Source organism: Fusarium vanettenii (genome assembly GCF_000151355.1).
Source record: "Fusarium vanettenii 77-13-4 chromosome 9 genomic scaffold NECHAsca_27_chr9_1_0, whole genome shotgun sequence".
NCBI lineage: Eukaryota > Fungi > Ascomycota > Sordariomycetes > Hypocreales > Nectriaceae > Fusarium > Fusarium vanettenii.
The window spans coordinates 602,813-621,006 of NW_003315858.1; the positions used below are offsets into that span (position 1 = coordinate 602,813).

The 18,194-nt window shown below is 53.0% G+C and overlaps 8 protein-coding genes across 8 annotated transcripts; 7 read left to right on the forward strand and 1 right to left on the reverse strand.

The window, feature by feature from the left end:
• Nucleotides 1-697: 697 nt before the first annotated feature.
• Nucleotides 698-1,877, forward strand: NECHADRAFT_71584 (uncharacterized protein; the record flags this gene model as incomplete). Its single annotated transcript, XM_003043743.1, has 1 exon — nt 698-1,877. The coding sequence occupies exon 1, from the start codon at nt 777-779 to the stop codon at nt 1,875-1,877; it is 1,101 nt and encodes a 366-aa protein (XP_003043789.1). The 5' UTR covers nt 698-776.
• Nucleotides 1,878-2,809: 932 nt separating this feature from the next.
• NECHADRAFT_6312 (uncharacterized protein) lies at nt 2,810-3,478 on the forward strand (the record flags this gene model as incomplete). The annotated part of the gene is made up of 1 exon (XM_003043744.1): nt 2,810-3,478. A coding segment is annotated over one exon (669 nt), but the record flags the coding sequence as incomplete, so codon positions are not given.
• A 1,403-nt stretch (nt 3,479-4,881) lies between these two features.
• NECHADRAFT_47947 (uncharacterized protein) lies at nt 4,882-6,413 on the forward strand (the record flags this gene model as incomplete). The annotated part of the gene is made up of 6 exons (XM_003043745.1): nt 4,882-5,086; nt 5,145-5,198; nt 5,278-5,324; nt 5,373-5,749; nt 5,802-5,897; nt 5,945-6,413. The coding sequence occupies 6 exons, from the start codon at nt 4,882-4,884 to the stop codon at nt 6,411-6,413; spliced, it is 1,248 nt and encodes a 415-aa protein (XP_003043791.1).
• Nucleotides 6,414-7,621: 1,208 nt separating this feature from the next.
• NECHADRAFT_102796 (uncharacterized protein) lies at nt 7,622-8,502 on the forward strand. Its single transcript, XM_003043746.1, has 2 exons — nt 7,622-7,806; nt 7,862-8,502. Exons 1-2 carry the CDS (start codon nt 7,728-7,730, stop codon nt 8,269-8,271), a joined length of 489 nt encoding a protein of 162 aa, XP_003043792.1. The 5' UTR covers nt 7,622-7,727; the 3' UTR covers nt 8,272-8,502.
• A 1,996-nt stretch (nt 8,503-10,498) lies between these two features.
• NECHADRAFT_71588 (uncharacterized protein) lies at nt 10,499-11,925 on the forward strand (the record flags this gene model as incomplete). Its single annotated transcript, XM_003043747.1, has 2 exons — nt 10,499-11,761; nt 11,806-11,925. The coding sequence occupies 2 exons, from the start codon at nt 10,499-10,501 to the stop codon at nt 11,923-11,925; spliced, it is 1,383 nt and encodes a 460-aa protein (XP_003043793.1).
• NECHADRAFT_63321 (uncharacterized protein) lies at nt 11,900-13,137 on the forward strand (the record flags this gene model as incomplete). The annotated part of the gene is made up of 1 exon (XM_003043748.1): nt 11,900-13,137. One exon carries the CDS (start codon nt 11,900-11,902, stop codon nt 13,049-13,051), a length of 1,152 nt encoding a protein of 383 aa, XP_003043794.1. The 3' UTR covers nt 13,052-13,137.
• A 1,487-nt stretch (nt 13,138-14,624) lies between these two features.
• On the forward strand, nt 14,625-15,262 carry NECHADRAFT_8905 (uncharacterized protein; the record flags this gene model as incomplete). Its single annotated transcript, XM_003043749.1, has 2 exons — nt 14,625-14,663; nt 14,714-15,262. Coding segments are annotated over 2 exons (588 nt in total), but the record flags the coding sequence as incomplete, so codon positions are not given.
• A 734-nt stretch (nt 15,263-15,996) lies between these two features.
• On the reverse strand, nt 15,997-17,640 carry NECHADRAFT_48180 (uncharacterized protein; the record flags this gene model as incomplete). The annotated part of the gene is made up of 1 exon (XM_003043863.1): nt 15,997-17,640. One exon carries the CDS (start codon nt 17,638-17,640, stop codon nt 15,997-15,999), a length of 1,644 nt encoding a protein of 547 aa, XP_003043909.1.
• Between the last annotated feature and the right edge of the window lie 554 nt (nt 17,641-18,194).

Consider the following 18,194-nt stretch of genomic DNA (forward strand, 5'->3'; position numbering starts at 1 on the left):
GCTAGGGTCCATCCAATTGAGCTCCTGCATGACGAATCATAAGCTTCGAACTAGACACGCATCGACCACGGCTGATCCTCTCAGTGCGACACTGCAGACTATCTCCCCCGCTCTTGTCCTCCAACGATACCAGCCTCCTCTCCACACGTGCCCGTTGAGATACCGTTTCCTCGTGGGCAGGGGAGCTTGTGTTCCCACCGCGAGCTTCCGAAACCATGTGTTTTTACTGCAGACGTTGACCTGTGAAGTATGTGATCGGCGTCATGATCCCTTCGCCTGGGTTGGGGCTATTCCAATCCTAAACACCGAGGTCTCGGCGAAGGACCATCAGCTGGAGCTCCCAGTGCGCCATGGTAAGGAATCGACCCGTCCCTGGGAGACGGGACCCTCGCTGCGACGTCATCTGGGTGAGCTTCCTGAATAGGCTTATCCGTCGCGGATCACTCTCCCCAGGCTGTGGTTGAACGTCCATAAAACCTGGAGGGTGCCCAGGCTGTATCCAAGTCGTTCTGGTGTTTGGTCAGCCTCAGTCTCAATTGCGGCCTCAATTCCTCGCTCCTCACCAGACCGACCTGGTGCTTTGGTTCCCTTGTGCCGTTTGTCTCTTGTGTCTCTCAATTGACTCGTTCTTGTCCAAGATGCGCTTCTCGACTTCCCTCCTCGCCGGTCTTGCGGTTGTGAGCCCTGCTGCGGCCGCGCCCAAGCCCAACTATGGCGAGTACAAGCCCATCAAGCAGATCGAGCTTGGCCCGCGACCCTACTTCCTCGCCAATAACATGGACGAGGGTCCCCTCAAGAAGAAGCTCCAGTCGTGCTCTGAGAAGCGTCAGAAGCCCTCGGAGTGGTCCATTGCTCACCGCGGTGGTGGTACCCTCATGATCCCCGAGCACTCTCTCGAGTCCAACCTCGCCGGAGCCCGTATGGGTGCTGGTATCCTTGAGTGCGATGTGGCCTTCACCAAGGATCGCCAGCTCGTGTGCCGACACTCGCAGTGCGACCTCCACTACACGACCAACATCGTCACCATTCCCGAGCTTAACAAGAAGTGCACTCAGCCCTTCACAGCGGCCAAGGACGGCAAGCCGGCTTCGGCTAAGTGCTGCACCAGCGACATTACTCTCAAGGAGTTTAAGACGCTGTGCGCAAAGATGGAGGGCTTCAACGCCAGCGCCACCAACGCCGCCGACTTTCTCGACGGCACGCCCAACTGGCGCACCGACCTGTACGCCACGTGCGGCACCGTCATGACACTCAAGGAGCACATTGAGCTCACCAAGTCGCTCGGCCTCAAGCACACCCCGGAGCTTAAGACGCCCGAGGTCAAGATGCCGTTCCAGGGCGACTACACGCAGGAGAAGTATGCGCAGCAGCTGATTGACGAGTACAAGGCGGCCGGCGTCAAGCCCAAGAACGTCTTCCTGCAGAGCTTCCTGTACGATGATATGCTGTACTGGCTCAAGGCTGAGCCCAAGTTTGCCCGCCAGGCTATGTACCTCGACGAGACGGGCGACACCCCCGAGACCTTCCCGACTGCCGTCGCCAACCTGACTCGTTATGCTGCTGATGGTGTGAAATACATTGCGCCTCCTCTGCCCTACCTCGTCGCGGCCAAGGACGGCGAGATTGTCCCCAGCGTGTATGCCACCCAGGCCAAGAAGCTCGGCCTCGACATTGTCACCTGGAGTCTGGAGCGATCCGGTCCCCTAAAGAACGGAGCTGACGGAAACTACTACTATGCCACCATTGCCTCGATCGTTGACAACGACGGCGATGTGTTCAAGCTGCTGGATGTGTTCCGACAGATTGGAGTTGTTGGCGTCTTTTCCGACTGGAGTGCTACTGTTACTTATTACGCCAACTGCTTTGGCCTCAAGTAAAGGAATGATGAGATGATAATGATTAGAAGATAGAATTGAAGAATTGAAGAAGTCTTTTCTTGTATCTCTTTTGCTGCGTGTGCGTTGTCGTCGAAGGTGTTGATTAGAGTTAAGCGTTCTCGTTCTAGAAGACGCCTCGTAACGGTGGCTCATTAAACATGCATCAAATAAGGGTGTGAAGAAGGGGGCATTGAACAATAAAAAAAGGTTTGGAAATATGATTTCTTTAATAACAAGCTGACAGGACTTCCTCTTTAGCATCAGCCTCGTGGAGAGAATTACCCTTCTTGACGATCACCTCGAACAAGCAATTCCCGACGAGGACTCGCTCTTTCCAGGCAAGTTTCGCCGATGGGAGCAACCAATAAAAGACGGCGCTATAGAGTAGCTTGGTTTGAACCCCAGCTTGGGCAAGGATGTGAGGTCATGGTTCCTCCACCATCCTTCAGCTCTCGTTGTCCAAATGGCCGAATCCTTTTCTCCATCCCTTTTTACTCACGCGAGAGTCTGGGGAATGAGAGGCTAAAGGAGTATGGGGTCGGGAGACTTGAGTGAGAGATAACATGTTGTGACATTACTCGAGTCAGTAGTCCCCGCCCCCGGATTCTACCCCATGGAGTACCCCGGATTCAACAGGTTCAGTAACTTGATAGCGTGAGGGTTGGGTAAGGAGGGGTTTGTCTCGACTAGAAACCCTTTAAACCTTCTTCGTCCCCACATCCCTCCCGTCTAGAGTCACCTTCGTCTTACTCAATCCATCTCTTCCTGTCCTTGACGTTTGAGCGATCGGCGGGACATGATGTCTGTGACAACAGCCGGTAAGGTGACGGGGTTGACGTATAGCTCCGAGTCTGTCATGGTCATTGTAAGTATTCGAAAGCACGGTGTAGCGGTGACTAATCTGTTGATAGGCTTGCTCGGCTTTGGCTTTGTACAACGGCCTCGAACTTCTCGCACTCATCTTCACCACCTTCAAGCACCGTCGAGGCCTCTACTTCTGGAGTCTTCTACTCGCGGCATTTGGCGTCGTGCCATACACCCTCGGCTGGCTGATTGACTACTTTGATCTGGTCGTCAGGTATGTCGGCATGGCCATCTGCAGCGCCGGCTGGGTGCTCCTCATCACTGGACAGTCCGTCGTGTTGTACTCGCGGCTTCATCTAGTCCTCAGCAACATTCAGATCCAGCGTGCAGTGTTTTGGATGATTGTTTTTAACGGGGTTACGTGGCACACGACTATGACGGTGTTGTTGTTCGTTACGAGGTCTTCGTCGAGCTTGAATGGGAGTCAGACTACGCCTCTATATAAGATGATGGAAAAGGTCCAGATGACGTTTTTCTGCGTCCAAGAGTTCATCATCTCGGGGTTGTACATCTGGAAAACGGTCGACATTCTCAAGACGTCGTTTGGAAGCAAGCGCAAGTTCATGTGGCACCTCTTCATCATTAACCTCGTCATTGTGGCCATGGACATTGCTCTGTTGGTCATCATGTATAAGAACCACTACACGCTGGAGCAGGGGATAAAAGTGGTCGTCTACTCGATCAAGCTCAAGCTCGAGTTTGCAGTTTTGGGAAAGCTGGTCGAATTTGTGCAGAACCGCGGCGGCTCGAATCCCTCAGGCCCAGAGTCGCATCACCATCACACTGGCGGGTTCGTCGAGCTATCAGGAAACAGGCCCAAGGTTGGAAAATTGCGCTCAGGGAGTAATCCCGAGCCGGAGACTGTGTATCTTGAAGAGTTGCCGTCGTCGCGGAGGGGAAACGAGCAGATTACTGTGACGACAAAGATTGAGATAGAACATGAGAGGAGCGGGATGGAGACGGGGGATGATGACAGTACGGATCAACTGTATGATGCTGCGATTAAGCAAATATCCAGGGGAGGGAGCTGAACCTGCAGTAATGTAATTTCTTGAGTATATTAACTCTTCATGCCGTTCTTACTTTCGGGCCTTGTCACGCGTATCGACCCATAGATCTGACTATCGAAGCTACAATAACTGTCCTGACCTGTGTTCTTGGGCAAAGATTCAGCCGGAAATGTCCACTCATATAAAGCACTGTAGCTGAAACGAAACCATGCGCTGTCTTGTTAACCGTGCGCGTCGTATGCAAAGTTCGAGTCATGGATCTGGTGGAGTTGTTGGCCGTCCTGACCCGACCCCTGTCAAAGTGTTTGATCATTGTGGATTTTGCTTCTTTAACCGTCATGTTGTTTGAGAAGGGGATGAAAGATGAACAAAGCTAACGATGGAGCTCTGTATTCGTAGAGTGTAATTGAAGTTGCGATAGTATCGCCAACTGATCCTTAACGCTAGCCATATTAATCCTTCGAAAGACAATCAGATCTTAAACTCAAAGATGCATCTGATATCTGACGATAAAACCACCCTCTTCTCCACTCCCCGCAATCGGAAAGCCCCCGAAAGGACGCCATCCCACATGGGAACGCCATCCCGGCCGCGGATCCCCATTACCATCACATCAGTGGAGACTCTTCCTCTCGGGCATCTCCTTGCGCGCTCCGTCTCACGACTGCATCCTGCAGCGTGTCCCAGGGCAGTGGATGGTCCGTACCTCGTGCGGATGGATAAGGCTGATGCTGGATTGTGGAAACAAAAGTGGCCTTGGAGGATTGAAGGATTGTTTCGTGGGTTTAAAGGGGAGATGGTTTAAGAGTAGGAGGCCCCAGGTTGTTGGGTTGTTCGATGTTGGATCTCTTCTTGTTTTGATGCTTCTTTGCTTGCTTTTGGAGAAAGCGTTCGTTGGGTTGATTGTCTCATTCTCTTTGTGGTCCAAGTTTGCGGTGTTGAATCACTCACCTGGTGTGAGGTTGTACTTCATCAGAGCCGATTTGCCCAGCCTTGTTGAGTCCCACGACGTTGACATTAATACGAAACGAGAAACAATACCGGCATCTGCGAAAAAGCAACGAGCTCCGTCGATCGTTCAATCTGCATAAGACACTGGCACCTGGGTGGATGCCGCAGACTGGGCCATCATGCCAGAGTTCCCAGTCGTCCATGGCGTCACAGTTGCGGTAGCACCACCGGATGACTACGATGTCGACTTTGAGCACCCCAAGAGGCGACATGAGATCGAGTCGTATGTGGTATCGGGTCTCGGTATGGCGATAGCGGCCCTTTTCTTCCTTCAGTTCATGTACGTCAAGTTGGGGCTTCTCCGGAAAGCAGATGGAGAGACAGGTACGTGCCCCCCTGGCCCCTTCGATCGGTGTCGGTAGCATGTACTGAGTATGAACAGCATGCCTTATTCTCGCGTGGCTATCTTCTATCGCGGTTCAAGCCGTGGCCCTTCGTAAGTAATAGCTCGATATTGTGTTGGTGTTCATGGTGTTCACTCCCAACAGGATCGTATTACTTGGGGTTGATGGGAGTGCATGCATGGGAACTCTCCCTTGATGACTACATCTTCGGGAGCAAGGTGAGTTGCACCACTCGACCAACATGAATGAATTGCTGATAGTACCAGTTCATGGTCATCTCGCCCATTCTCTATGCAATCTGCACTGGCGCTTCCAAGATGTCGCTGATCCTCTTCTACCGCAAGCTCTCACCGCAACGCTGGTGGAAGTGGAGCCTGTACTTTGTTCTCTTCCTTGTGGCCGGGTACAACATCTCGATATTCTTCGCCATAATCTTTGGCTGCCGACCCTTCAACAAGCATTGGGATGTGAGGGTGACTGAGGGAAGCTGCGTGAACCGACCGGCCATTTACATTTGCACTGCAGCGCTTGGTATCGCGTCGGATCTCCTGTTGTTGGTGATGCCGATGCCTATGATCATGCGCTTGCAAATGCCACCGAGGCAAAAGGCTGGTCTGGTCCTGCTGTTTGGGATTGGATCTGCGTGAGTACTTGACACGACAATATGAGTTGAAGTGCCATTAACCGAGATACAGCACACTTGTGACGTCGATTGTTCGGTTGATACTCTTGATGCCGATTCTCACCACCACGGACACGACCTGGGTTATTTCCAGTGCCGTGGTCTGGATGTAAGTCTGTCACATCCTCAGAAAGACCTTGACTAACGAGGCCGCAGCTATGTTGAAGCCAACCTTCTTGTGATATGCGCCTCATTAACAACGCTCCGACGGTTCTTCATTCACGTGGCACCCAAGCTCATCGGTGAACGAGGGTCGTCGGCTGGGTATGCTGCAAGCGGCAGCAAAGGAACGCGAGGGCACCCGTTCCGGACGATCGGAAGCGTCGCAAACAGAGGAAAAGTCGACAAATACGGAATGGATATTGAAGAAGCCGGCTTCGACTTGAAGACGATTGGTCAGGCCGAACCAACAGAGACCGAGGTCAAGGCCTATGAAACAGGTGCTCAGCCGCAAAAGATGATCAAGCACCTTCGACGACAAGAGTCCATCAACAAATTTGGAGACGCTGCATCTGAAACGCGGCTTTGGGATCCACGCAAGGACAGTGATGAGGGCGACCGGGCGATTGTTCAGACGACGACTGTGACGGTCGTGTATGAGGATCGGGGTCAAAGAGGCCTCTGAGGCATTGACGGGATGGTTAGGGCGTTTGGATAGATGTGATACACGAATAGCTGGTTGCTTTTTAGTGATTTACGTTGAAGCCTGGCGACAGGGTTAATTTGATATCCTTTGGGCTTATGTTCGTTGGTTCAGAGGCCTTCGAGGCCGTTCGCATGAAACGTTGGGTCCAGTGGTTGCTAACCAGCAAAGCATGGAAGCGCCAAGGGATCCATTGGATGGATCTCAGGCCGCAAGACCTGAGGCCGACCATGAAACGCGTTTCCACTGTCGTCGCCACAGTCTGTGGAAGAACTACTGGGTCAAGGGAGGGCCAAGGCCACAAAAACCAGGATGAGCCCTTCGACGCTAAAAATGGGTTGGCTACCGTACGGCTTTCAGCTGCCGAGCCAAGGCTGTGTTCGCATTTTTCAGTTTCACGGCAAACGCGCAAGCTTCAATTGGGGAATCGGAGGCGACGGAACCAAAAAGAGTCGTCGCGTCGGGCGGCTCGTCGTCGTCGTCAGGAGATGATGATTGTTTTGATGGCTGAGGAATGCTGAGACCTCGTGTTCGGGTTCAAGCTTCTCGGTCATAAGTTTTTTTTTTGAGCCCCAAGGTTCTTCAGCGGGGGAGTTTAGCGCTCTTTTAGGACAAACGGCACTGAAAGTGCCCCCCGGAGAGTTTCTTGCCGTGTCAAACTGAGCCACGCCCCAGCCACGCAGCATGACCTCATCTGCCAAGGCTCAACGGATACACACCAAAAACGTCAGAAGATGGGCAAATCTCGAGCACAACACGTCATTCACGCGACGCCACGCTCTGCCATTCTTGCCCATCACCACCCAATCTGCCGTGACAAGAAGCTCTCGAACCGGGAATCCAACCATTCAGCGTCGTCGTCATCGAAGGGATCCTCGCTCCACTTGCTGTTCTTTCACACCCACTCGCTGTTGTGTGAATGCATTTGGTTGGTCGACGACGCTCTTGGAAGGGTTCAAGCCGGACTTGATGACTGCCGACCAAGAGCGAATGCGCTATTCCGTGGGCTTGTCCTGACGTATCGACTTTTCTTGTCCGGTAGGGCTGGGCTGGCCTCGTTTCCTTGAATGGGCTGGGCCACCTGACAGAGTTCCGTCATTGCTACAGTGAAGTCACTGCCATCTTGCCGAAGCTGCCGTCTTCTTAAAGTGCTACCTTCGCTCCTCTTGTTGCTGATCATCTAGACTTCTCTTTCCTCAACCCCGACCTGAATCTTGTAGTGCTCGCCTCCGAAGCTCCGATCTCACTCCAGACAAGCTTAATTCTTATACCTAAAGCCCGATAAAAACCGTCGCCATGGCTATGGGAATCATCACCATTATCCACGCCGTGCTGGCGATCTTCCTCATCATTGAGCTTGGTTTGACGGCATATGGTAAGTCCGAACAGTGGGCTCCCTCACAACCATTGCCATGCTAACATTTGCCCAGTTGTCGACATCAGCAACCCTCGCAGCTGGGGCTGGGGCGGCGATACCCCTTCGTCGTTTTCTTTTATGCTCTTCAACTCGGTCTGGTCCATCCTCATCCTGTTCTACCTGGCCTTGACGCCCCTCTTCGCCTCCCGCCTCTACCACAGCGTCGTCGCTCTCGGCCTGCTCGCCGTCACCACCATCTTCTGGTTTGCCGGCTCCATTGCCATGGCTGCCAAGATTGGTGTCCCCAACTGCCACGGCTCGACCCCCTGCCAGTCCACCCAGGCTGCCGTCGCCTTTGGCTTCTTCATCTGGGCCATCTTTACTGGCTTGACTGTCATGGAGGGCTTGGCTCACATGCGATCCCGTGGTCATGCGGCCCACGCGGACACCACCAAGCCCGCCATGAACCACTACGGTGCTTGAGCGATGTGTGAGAAGAAACAATTTGGTGTCACAGAATGACGGTGGTAATGGTTTCCTACGCCTCCTCGTCCCTTGTATGATTTTTGAGCTTTATGCGAAACGGCCGGAAGATACCCTTCAGGACTGACAAACGCGTTGGAACGCGTCAACATTTACTTGAGTGTTTCTTGTGTATTACGCAATGTTAGATTGCCGTCAGTCTGGTAATAAAAGATGAATCACTTTTCTCAATTGTTGTCTCTTGCGTGAATGGGTTGCTGTCTCACAAGTGAATGGGTGTAAGCCAGTAGCATTGGTGGCTTGGTCTTTGCATTGATTCAGACCATGCGTGTGACGTCGCCATGGATAAGCGGAGTGTTTCGTTGACGTTTCTCAATTAATTACCGAGGTCACCCACTACCTGGCCAAGACATGTCTTTGACTGTTTTACCAAGTGTGTGCTGGTTGACCTGATAATCAGTAACTTGTGCTTGTTCATGTTGCGATGATGTAATTTGGAGCCATGTGCCAGATGATCACCCACTCACTTCATGGCTAACGATGTGGCATGGGCACTTCCATCCCGATTGTCAATATCGCAAAGCTCCGTCTCAGAAATCTAGGACAATTACTATCAGACACCAAAGTAAAGGCATAGTACAATATTACTATCGACATCTCGAAGGGGTCAATGCTGCGCCGCTAATCACATGCACAAGTCAGACTTGGACCCCTGCCGCGCGGCGCGGTGGCTGATTCACATTGGAGGAGATCAATGCCGCACATTATCCCGAAGTTGACTCTCCTCCTTAATGATCTTCAAGATGGTTATTCCGTGTCTCAATTATTGAACTCTCGTTCTGGCCCGCGGTCTGATGGGAGACTTGCGTTTAGTTAGTGCAAGCGTCCTGATAAGCACCGTTCGGTCCCCGCGGGCCAGACCCTGGAGGCCCCCAGACATGGGGGGCTCTTAGTGATTTGTGTCGCTCATGACAAACCGCAACGGGTGAGCATCTCACTCCCACTCCACTTGACACTCTCCCCGTTATCTGTTGATCGCTCACTTCCCCAAGATTCGCAAAAGAAAGGCGGTCCACCCACTCAGGGGGCTCACGCTCTCCGGTTCGGCACGATGCTACCATCCCGTCGCGTTAGCCCAATTTGAGAATTACCTTTTGGTGATACTGTTCGCTGCTCTTTATATGAGCACGTCTCATTCAAGGGTAATCGCAGTAGTGCTGTCATCCTTATCAGCAGGCCGGCATAGAGATATCGCAAAGTTCCGGGATGCTTTCCAGGGTCTGAGGCAGACCATCCTTATCAACACACATGCCAATTCCGGAGGTGGCCATTCTTTTTTGCCAGGTCAACATGAAGAGACGGAATAGAACCGTAGGGGTTCTATCTAAATGGCGAGCATGTCCTTGTCCTGGGCTGTGGATCTTTTCGTCTTGACCTTGACAAGTCCCACTGCTTCTTCACCTGGCGATGTGAGGGTGAAACTTTGGACTACAACACCAAAGCTCACTCTCTAGTCAAAGCTCCCAAGCTTGACTCTCGATCGACATCGAAGTGGACCAGCCTTGACTTTATTCACGATACATCGTGCCCAAGAGAGCAGGGTCCCTTGACAGTCTGGCATCAACACCTTCCAGGCCCGGCCCTCCGGCACAAGAAACAAGCTTCGGCCCTGACCCCGAACGAAGCCCAAAAGCTACGACCAGAGTTTGCCTTTTGCGCTAACGGAAAAGCTGCGATCCTCGTGGGACTCAAGGGCTCTAACCAAGCTCCCGGGTGTAGCGGGCGCAACTGACGTCGGGGCATCCAGTTAACGGCCTTGGATGTGCGCTCTTGCGCCCGGCGTATAAGAACTCTGAGGGGGACCATCTAGGGCTCGACCGCGGTCGCGCGAAAGGGCGTCTGAGGGTGTTTTGCATCTTCAGAGTCAATTACCTGAGTCGAGCCAGTTGAATTGACTAATCTCCTAACTCCGTCCGATGCTGGTTCCTCTGGGCCAGTCTATTCATCGTCGTGGTCTGCATCTTGAACCTGTCTTTGACACCTTTCGACCTCTTTTTTTTCTACGACAGCGAGCGTCATTCTTACCACTGAGCCTCAGAAAGGCTCTTTACATCTAATCGCCATTGTTAATGTTTGACGCGAAGCATTGCCATCATCTCATCCATGATCGATACTATCCGAAATCTACAACTACACCCTCGATCCGAATCGACACCACACCAAAAACATGTCTGGACGAAGCGCGATCGCGCGCAAAAAGGTCACCACGACCAAACAGAAACAAAATGAAAGCACCAATCGTCCTCGATCTACAACTACGGTCTCTAGCAATGACGACCTTCTCCCCGACTTCCCGATGCCGCCCATGGGCACAAGCGCCTCTTACCCGAGGTATGCCAACCAGTTACCGCAGATTCAAATTGGCGAGCCATCACCGGGAATCCGGGGAGGATGGAACCCGCCGGAAAGTCCAATGATGAGGGGGGACACGAGGCGAGACGTACACATGAGTAATCTGATTACTTCGTCAGATGCCTGGCCACAAAGGAGAGCAACACTACCAGAACAGAGGATAGAAGATGGAAGCGGCATCGAGAGGAGCGGATTACGGACGATCCTAGACAAGCGAAGCGACGATTTTCGAAAAGGATTGGCAAAGACGTTTGCCTTTCGCAAGAAGGACAAAGAGGGGGAAAGACGGGGGAGCAGTGATAGACCTCCGAGTGTCGCAAATACTTTACCGAGCACCACGTCAAGTCAAGAGGAGGCCCAGACGCACGCTCAATACTCTCCGATGATGATACAAACAGCGCCGACACCGACACCGTATGCGCCTTCTCATAACCCTTTACCTTCGCCGCCCAGTCCGCAAACACTCCTGCCTCCTATCGGCCCACCTCCGACGATGAAGCTGCCTGCGATCCCACAACCACCATCCGCTCCGGCGCCACAGATGAAGAGGTGGCTAGGCGGAGGACGTCCGGTTGGAAAGTGGAACAAACTCCGCAAAGATCCGGAGCTTTGGGATCCCAACGGAGATGTTCTCATCTTTCTCGGTCGCAAAGGCCAGAAGTTGCCGAGCTTCCGTCTATCATCACATATCATTGAAGGCACCGGGAGCCGCCCACTCATCACAATGTTGCGAGACGGATCGACGGAAGAAGACGTACCTCCACCTCTCTCACCAGGTGATGGATCCTACGGTGCAAATCTTGGTCGAGGCTTCGCTGATGAGCCACTCACACCCCCAGCCTCTGAAGGCACCAGCATTGGGGATTTTGAGGGCCAAATCTCATATGAGATGTACTTCCCCCCTCCTCGGAACCTTGGTCGAATCGAGGAGCTTCGGCACCAAATTACCACGCGCAACGTCTTCGCCTTGCTGTGCCATGCCTCGATCGTCGGTCTCTCGTTGCAACAGGCCCTTTCGGATCTTCATGCGCGTCTCGACACTTATATGCCCCCGTACAACGACAATGTTGGTCAAATAGTGCGGTACATTCGCAGTCGCGCCCTGGACGATGTGAGATGTAGCCCTGCCACGGCAGTGTCGCTCCTCATCTGGGCCGAAGGGAAGGACGTGAGATGGGCGGATGGCTGGAGGCAGTGCTTCACGCATTGCACGGGCATGTTCCTGAGTGTCGAGATGTGTAAGGACTACAAATCCTTGACACCGATCTCGAGAGCTCTTCTGGAGAAGGCGAGCCTGGAGATGCAAGACCGTGTTAACGCCGCCGAGGAACGTCTGGTTGGGTTCGAGTACGACGATATGTGGACGCACTATGGAGAAGCTGGCCAGGCGAGGGGTGCAGCTGAGAGACTCAGAGAAATGCTGTACTGCCACTATCAGCAAGTATATGGATCCTGGCCACCTTCACCCCTGGCAAGATCCAGAAACCAGTCTGTCACATCGGAGACCAGCGCTGAAGAAGACACATGGCTCACACGCTCGTTGGTGAAGGCGTTGCAGAAGGATTTCGGCGCGCTGTACGATTTCCTCGTAAATCGGGACATCATCTGGGACGTCTCAGAGGCGCGATCGGGACGGAAGTGGATGATGGTACCGGAGAACCGCAGCAGCATGTTTGAAGCAGACACTGATGAAGTGCCCATGACGGACATGTTGATCGAGTTTGACAACAAGCATCGGTTCCCACATATCCCACACCCGTACCCCTTGCTCCCCGAATCGATATCGCCTTTGGAAATGCCATCACGAAGTAAGAGGTCAGAGACCCCCAGCGGAGGCCGCATGGGAGCACTGGAGAGAAGAGTGCAGCTTGCTTACACAGAGAGCACAAACATCTTCAAGCTGGGAAGCGAGTTTGCTGCCAACAAGCTTGTCGAGGCGTTCCAACGGTTTGAGAAGAGTGGTCGGGCTGATGATGTCGACCCTGCGAGAGCACGACGAGGTCGATGGGTGCTTATCTATGGAATCTTGCAGACGCTGGCGTCCGTCTCTGTGGATGACGAGATGGTGGTACACACTGATCGGGTCGAGTACCATCTGAGTCCAAGGCTGTCGGGAGCAAAGATACCACCATGGAAGGGCGGAGAGGGTGATAGAATTGGACAAGGATCGCACGAGAGGTCGTACTGCTGGGTTGCGGACGAGAAATGGGAGACAGATGAGGATGATGAACCGAGGGAGGTGCGGGGATGGAGAGGAACCGGGACAGCGGGGGATGCGAGTCCGGTGCTGGGTGGGTCTCTTAGCCCGGGGCCCGGAACACCGTGGAGGAGAAGCCCGGACAGGCGAGGAGGAAGAGAAGACAGGTAAATCAGTAATGCAGTGGTCCACGAATAGGCACAATGTCTGCATCCATGTGGTGGACATTGAATTAATCACCCCACTATTAATTGATAGTTCGAGGAGGAACAGATCGTACCTGTTGATCACGTCTCCCAGCCACCGATTAACGACACCAAAAGCTGCAGGTCTCGGCCAAGCAGGACCCTGAGCGATTATCCGTATATCTACGGAGTATCCGTAAACGACCGTGGAGTTGTAGTTACCGAGATAAAAGGAGACTTACCCGCCTCCCGCATATTTCGATCCGATCTTTCGTCTGTGTCCGAAACGAGCGGGACGGCCCAGGGAGTGTGCATTGCGTCTCGCTTGTTCCTGTTCCTGTGCCTGGCTAGATGGATATCGTGGGTATTTCCTAGCCACCTGGCTTTTTGACATTGGCAGCCGAGACAACAAGGGACGCTATTGAGGCACAAGCAGGGGCCAAGAAGACGTGATTGATTGAATGGTTGGGGCCGCTTTCTCGGCGACCCTTGAGGGCATTCTGAATCTCGTGTTTTGGTCGTCCAGCCAGCCTGTTTTTCCCCCCCTCTGGGCGATTTCTTTTTTGGGAGCTTTTGGGGGTTTGTCCCGTTTTCCCCAACCCCGCGAATTTCTGATGACGTCGCAATTGAAGGGAGAGGCCTGGAATAATCTATCCTTACCCTCCATCCCGGCATCTCGGTCTGTGTTCCTTTCCACCTTCTGTCTTGGGTATCAATTCTCATTGTCGCGTTATCGCACCCGACCCGTGTAGAGTGCTTGCATGGTTAGTGCCAAGCCCGACGTCATGTCCAAGAAGTCGGCACGGCCGGCAGGGAAACATGATTCTGACGAGATGGAGGGATATGCCTTGATGAGCCGTAAAAGTCTGGGGATGCCGAAACTGGGCATGAATCCATGTTCGATGGGTTAATGCCCGGTTATAGCGGTTCATCCCAATTCAGGTTGCGTTTTTTTCCTCGAATAAATTGACTTTGTTTTCTCTGACTCTCTGCATGAAACCCCAACCTACCAATTCTACGCCCTACCTCGCGTGGGAAAAAGAGAAGCTAAAGCTGACCAAGGCCCTGAAGAAGCTGACAAGGAACACGCCAAACGGGTCGCCCAACCACTAAAAAACCAGAACCGCAGGGGTGTGCTTGACAAGGGTCATCCCCCCTCCTCGTGGCCCTGCGCCATCCATTTCCAAGCCCAACCACCTCACAAAACCAGATGCAAAGGCAATTGGACGTGTGAGGGATTGGAAAAGCTTGGAACCGAACTTGAGGTTATTTGTGGTGTGCTACAAAAAAGACGTCTCTTCCGCACCCTCCATCATCTTTCCATCTCCTCCATTATCATCCATCCAACAGACAATATAAGTTGCCATCCATCACTATTGGGCATTGATAGCGACTTGTTTTCACTACCGCCTCGTATAAGTCGTTGCACACGTCATCGGCTATTCTTGTCGCAAACTCCCCGCTTCTGCGACTTTTGGGCGCAAATCCCCATCATCACCACCCTCATCGTCGCATAGTCGCATAGCAGAGACAACACCGCCAAAATGTTCTTCGCGCTGCTGTTCGTCTTCTTTCGGGTCCTTCAGATCGTCACTCTGGTTAGTACCTCCGCTCCAATCTCGATAGTGCATCGCTAACAATACCTTAGATCCCCTGCATGGGCATGCTCGCCTGGTTCGTCGATGGTTTCGTCAAGCAAAACGCTCTCACTCCCGACTCCATCCTGATCCTCTTCATCGTCTCGGTGCTCGCTCTTGCCTGGGCCCTCTTCACCCTCTTCAGCTACCACCGCTCCTCCACCAACGCCCACTTTGTCGCTTTCGTCGACATCCTCTTCTTCGGTGCCTTTATCGCTGCCGTCTACTACCTGCGCTATGTCCGCTACACAGACTGCGTGAGCATCCGCCGCGAAGAGGACTGGGACGTCACTCTGGGCGATGTCCGTGTCATTGGACCCAACTACAGCCTTGTCAACAACAAGCCCTGCTCCATGCTCAAGGCTTGCTGGGCTTTCGGCATCATGAACATTATCTTCTTCTTCACCACCGCTGTCGTCGCTTTTATGCACGGCGGCCACATGAGCGCCTACGACCGCAGCCACAGCAGCCGCCGCTCCTACCACTCCAGCCGTCACAGCCACCGAAGCAGCCGATCTCGTTCTGGCTCTCGTTACAGCGGCAGCCGCCCTCACTCTCGTCGTGTCTACGTCTAAGCGGCTCAGTCGAGTACCTGAAACAAAACTATCTAAAAAACACATGGAGCCGCGCCAGTCCGAGACACATTCCTCGGCTGCCACCCGCTCTCCGCATATACGACTACCCCAATGTCACAATACCCAACCTAATGACCATGCGATGATCGCATCCCCACGAGCTTTTATTTATCTCGAGAGACGACAGATGCCCATGCACGACAGAGGTGCCATGGGCGATGAGCCCTACTACCTCCCCACAATGACGAGGTTGTACGGCGGATGAAAAATGGAACGAGCTGAAGAACTGATGTAATGATGGCCAAAAGATTGGTCTCACGCCTTATGACACCACTAGAAGATTTTCCTATACTCAAAGGATTTGGATGGATGGATCTACGACCAACATGTCTGAATGTTGATGATTTCCTTGTCTCTACATATTACGAAGCTCGCAAAGATCTGCTTCCTTCGGATTTCCTTGCACATGTTTGAACGCTTTATGGCGAAGGCTCGGATTGGTATGGTAAGTGAGGAGTGAATGCCCTGGAGGCTGCTCCTAGTCATGATTCTCTTGTATATAGCACGACTCAGCATTTCACGAGTCAACTTGTGAGCAAAATTACAAATCTGAATGAAATGAGAATAAATTGGACTCAACCCCCGTGATCTATTTTCCCATGCCAAACGCCATATGCCAGAAAATGGTATCGCCATATATGAATAAGTCCGGATTGCCTTTAATGGCGACCTCCCTCGCCAACTTGATACCCTCTCGCGATCCCACTTCTGCCTTCTTCAATGAGGGTACTCGCTTCATTGTCAAAGTCACCACCCAGACCCTGCCATGTGCGTCCTGATCGGAGGAACTCTGCACCTGGACTCGCGACACCGTTGATGCTCACTAATTCGCCCGCTGAGTGTTTGACAAGGGCTTCTGTTTGATGGGACGTGCCATTTCCGTCGTCGTTGGCTGTGATAGCACCTGCGACGGCTAAGGGATTCTTGCGAACTGGTAGGCGCATTGGTCGGCTCGAAGAGATGAGCCTTCCAGTGCGGAGGTCGAATTCAGGTGGTGCAGACTCTTCGCCTTCAACGCCACCAGGGACATCGTCGAATGGATCATCCTCCACGACGCCATCCTCATGACCATTAGTTTGGGGCGTATCTTCCTCTGCAGAAGCAGGCTTGTCATCCAACTTAAGCTTCTCAATACCTCCCCACCATTCTCCGCCCCATACTCGTTCTTCCTCGCTCATCAGAGCGACCTCGAGCTCAAATGGTGTGATAACAGGTCGCCAGTATCCAGTGTCATCCTCAATAAGACCGCTCTCCCAGCATCCGACAACGACCCAGCCTTCGACCTCTGCAAAGTTTGCGAGTTTCGCAGGGTTGAGCTTGCCCACGACGACAGTGTAGCTCTTCTTGTCCGCACGGGCAATCTTTTCGCGGATAAGATTGATCGAGGTGAGGTAATTGGCGACGGAGAGAGTGTTGACAAGAATACCGATGACGCCGGCGGACGCGAGAGACAGAACCTTGGCGAAGCGGCGGCGCAGGAGACCAGCTGTGCGGAAGGTCGGGTTCTCGAGAGTCGGGGAGGGTGTGGAGAGGATATGTAGCGACGCGAAGCGGGAGTGAAGGGCGAGAAGCAAGGCGGAGGGAGGATCGGAAATGTGGATAAGGGAGTAGCACTTCCAGTGTTCTTCATCGCTAACATCGGCGTCGGAAATGATCTTGCGGTTGGGAATGAGGGCCGCGGGGTTGTGTGTGACGGCTGTTGATACGGCGTTGGAAAAGCCTCGTTCGTGGAGCAGAGACACGAGCTTGTCGACATGGTTCTGATATGTGAGGTCCGCCATGACAATCAACTTCGATTCCTTGTCACTAAACTCCTTCTCCAGCTCGGCGAGGGTCGCATCGTAGTCAAGGTCGTGGCTCGTATAGACATATATCGCGGGGAGATGGCTTGTTGGGCTAAGGCACGTGCGGCCATAGTGAACGACAACATGTGCAGAAACATGCTCGGCTGCGATCTCGTCGACACAGCAAGCACTGTAGCTGCTATCCGCGAGGATGTAGATCCTCCTCTCACTCTTACCCTTGTCCTCGGCCGAATCCTCGCGCTCGTCCTGGGAAGCGAGTTCCTTCAACAGTGCCTCTACCACACGCGGCGCATCAACGAGCATGAAGTCTGGGAACTGAAGCCCTACGCGCCGCCATCCTCCAGCACGGATCTCTGTGGCCGTCCGCACGACCTCGTATGTGGAGCGTAGGGCATCGTCGGAGAGGGAGGATGTAGGGAGGGAGTCGGCCGCAGGGATCTCGAGGATGTTGTCGTCCGGGGTGGAGAGAACGGGAGCAGCGGAGAGCTCGGACGACATGGCGGCAAAGGAGGTTTATGTTGGTGGCAGAGGGTGGTGGAATTTTTTGTGGTTGTGGTGATGGCGATGGGAATATTTCATGGTGGGGTTGATGGACGGTTTGAGGAGAGCGGGTGTGAAGGCGGGGTGATGGTGCGAATTTCATTGACATAAACAGGGGGAGAGGGTGCTAATTCTAGGCCCCAGTGTATTCCCAATGGCTTGAACTTCTGTGCTGATTGGTGATATCCTATCTAGATAGTCGCACTTATTGCGATCCGATATTGCTTAGCAGCCTCTCCAATTTGAGTTGTCAAGAATTGTATTATAAAAATATCTGGATTTTTGTTGCTCAAGGTGTCATGTTGGTTCGGCTGGATCGCCCCAGCTTTTGGCTGGTCAGATGACGAGCGAATGAGACGACGAGCATTACAATCACGACAATCCCGCACTTGTAAGGCTGATCTCCAACGTGAGAAGCGGACAGCAGGCTACCTAGCTTGGATGTCTTCCCACGGGATGCCCCTATAAACCCACACATATATTTTCCCGTGGTATTCTGATAGTCATGAGCG

Bases quoted from the DNA above. Each gene is read 5' to 3' on its own strand.
- NECHADRAFT_102796 (XM_003043746.1), top strand. From the start codon at position 7,728: ATGGCTATGGGAATCATCACCATTATCCACGCCGTGCTGGCGATCTTC. The intron at 7,807-7,861 runs GTAAGTCCGAAC...ACATTTGCCCAG, and splicing joins GCTTGGTTTGACGGCATATG to TTGTCGACATCAGCAACCCT.